At 43.3% G+C, this 987-nt stretch overlaps 1 protein-coding gene across 1 annotated transcript in view; it reads left to right on the plus strand.

Moving 5' to 3' along the window:
- Positions 1–987, plus strand: part of LOC109922474 (DENN domain-containing protein 1B-like) — a 44,865-nt gene that overhangs the window by 16,000 nt on the left and 27,878 nt on the right. Inside the window, exons 12-13 of the mRNA XM_048617790.1 lie at positions 535–625; positions 762–793. Of these exons, the coding sequence (XP_048473747.1) occupies positions 535–625; positions 762–793 (123 nt within the window). The remainder of the gene's footprint in view (positions 1–534; positions 626–761; positions 794–987) is intronic.

Consider the following 987-nt stretch of genomic DNA (forward strand, 5'->3'; position numbering starts at 1 on the left):
TCCCCATAGCCCTGTGTCAATCCTAAACTCATCCCACTGCTCAATCCCCTCCCCATAGCCTTGTATCAATCCTGAACAAAACACCCTCCCCCATTCTGTCCCCAGGGCCCCATATTAATTCTCGTATTAATCCCCAAATTAATCCCACTGTCCCATTTTCTCTGCATAGCCCTATTAATTCCAAATTAGCCCTCCTGCCCCACTCTGTCCCCATACTCTCCCCATAGCCTGGCATCAATCTCCAAATAAATCCCTGCCCAACTGTCATTACTTGGTCTCTGATCCAACTGTTTCAAATATATGTCCAGATTGCCATTTAAAATTATATGTTTCTTCATCAACCAGTCCCTGTGGGGAGAAAAACAGCTGAGACTTCAACAAAACCTGTGTAAAGAAATTTCTTCTCCCCCTCTCCTGACTTTTAATAACGATTTTAACTTATAGTCCCATAAGACCAACACCCCACACATTGCGTACCCCACCCCAATCAGAGGTAAGAGCAGTTTGTTTATTTCTTCTCTGCTTTGGATTCAGTTTATAGACAATCGACTGGAAAAGCTTAACCAAGGGAAAGAATTGACAGACATATTCGAAGAGGAAGTCAATCTAGGTGGCTTTTCGTCAGGTGAGAGCTGCTGATCTTGAGTTTACTCTGTCATAATGCAGCAAAGACACAAGTTGCACCTCCTTACAATACTTCTCTTCACTGATCAGCAATAACGTTACCTCTTGTTTGTCTGTCTGTCTCTCTCTCGCTGCAGGCTGCTCCAAATTGTGGATTCAAAACTTTAAGGTAAGTAGAAACAAACTTTTCAGTTTAGTGAGAAAGCCAAATGAAAGGCTAAAATTCAGGATACAACCAGGGCTGATGAGAAATTTGAGAGAAGACATGAACAATAACACCGACTGTGACAGTGTTGGACTGTGTGACTGTGACAGGGTTGGACTGTGTGACAGTGACAGGGTTGGACTGTGTGACTGTGACAG

Source organism: Rhincodon typus, chromosome 38 (genome assembly GCF_021869965.1).
Source record: "Rhincodon typus isolate 14 chromosome 38, sRhiTyp1.1, whole genome shotgun sequence".
NCBI lineage: Eukaryota > Metazoa > Chordata > Chondrichthyes > Orectolobiformes > Rhincodontidae > Rhincodon > Rhincodon typus.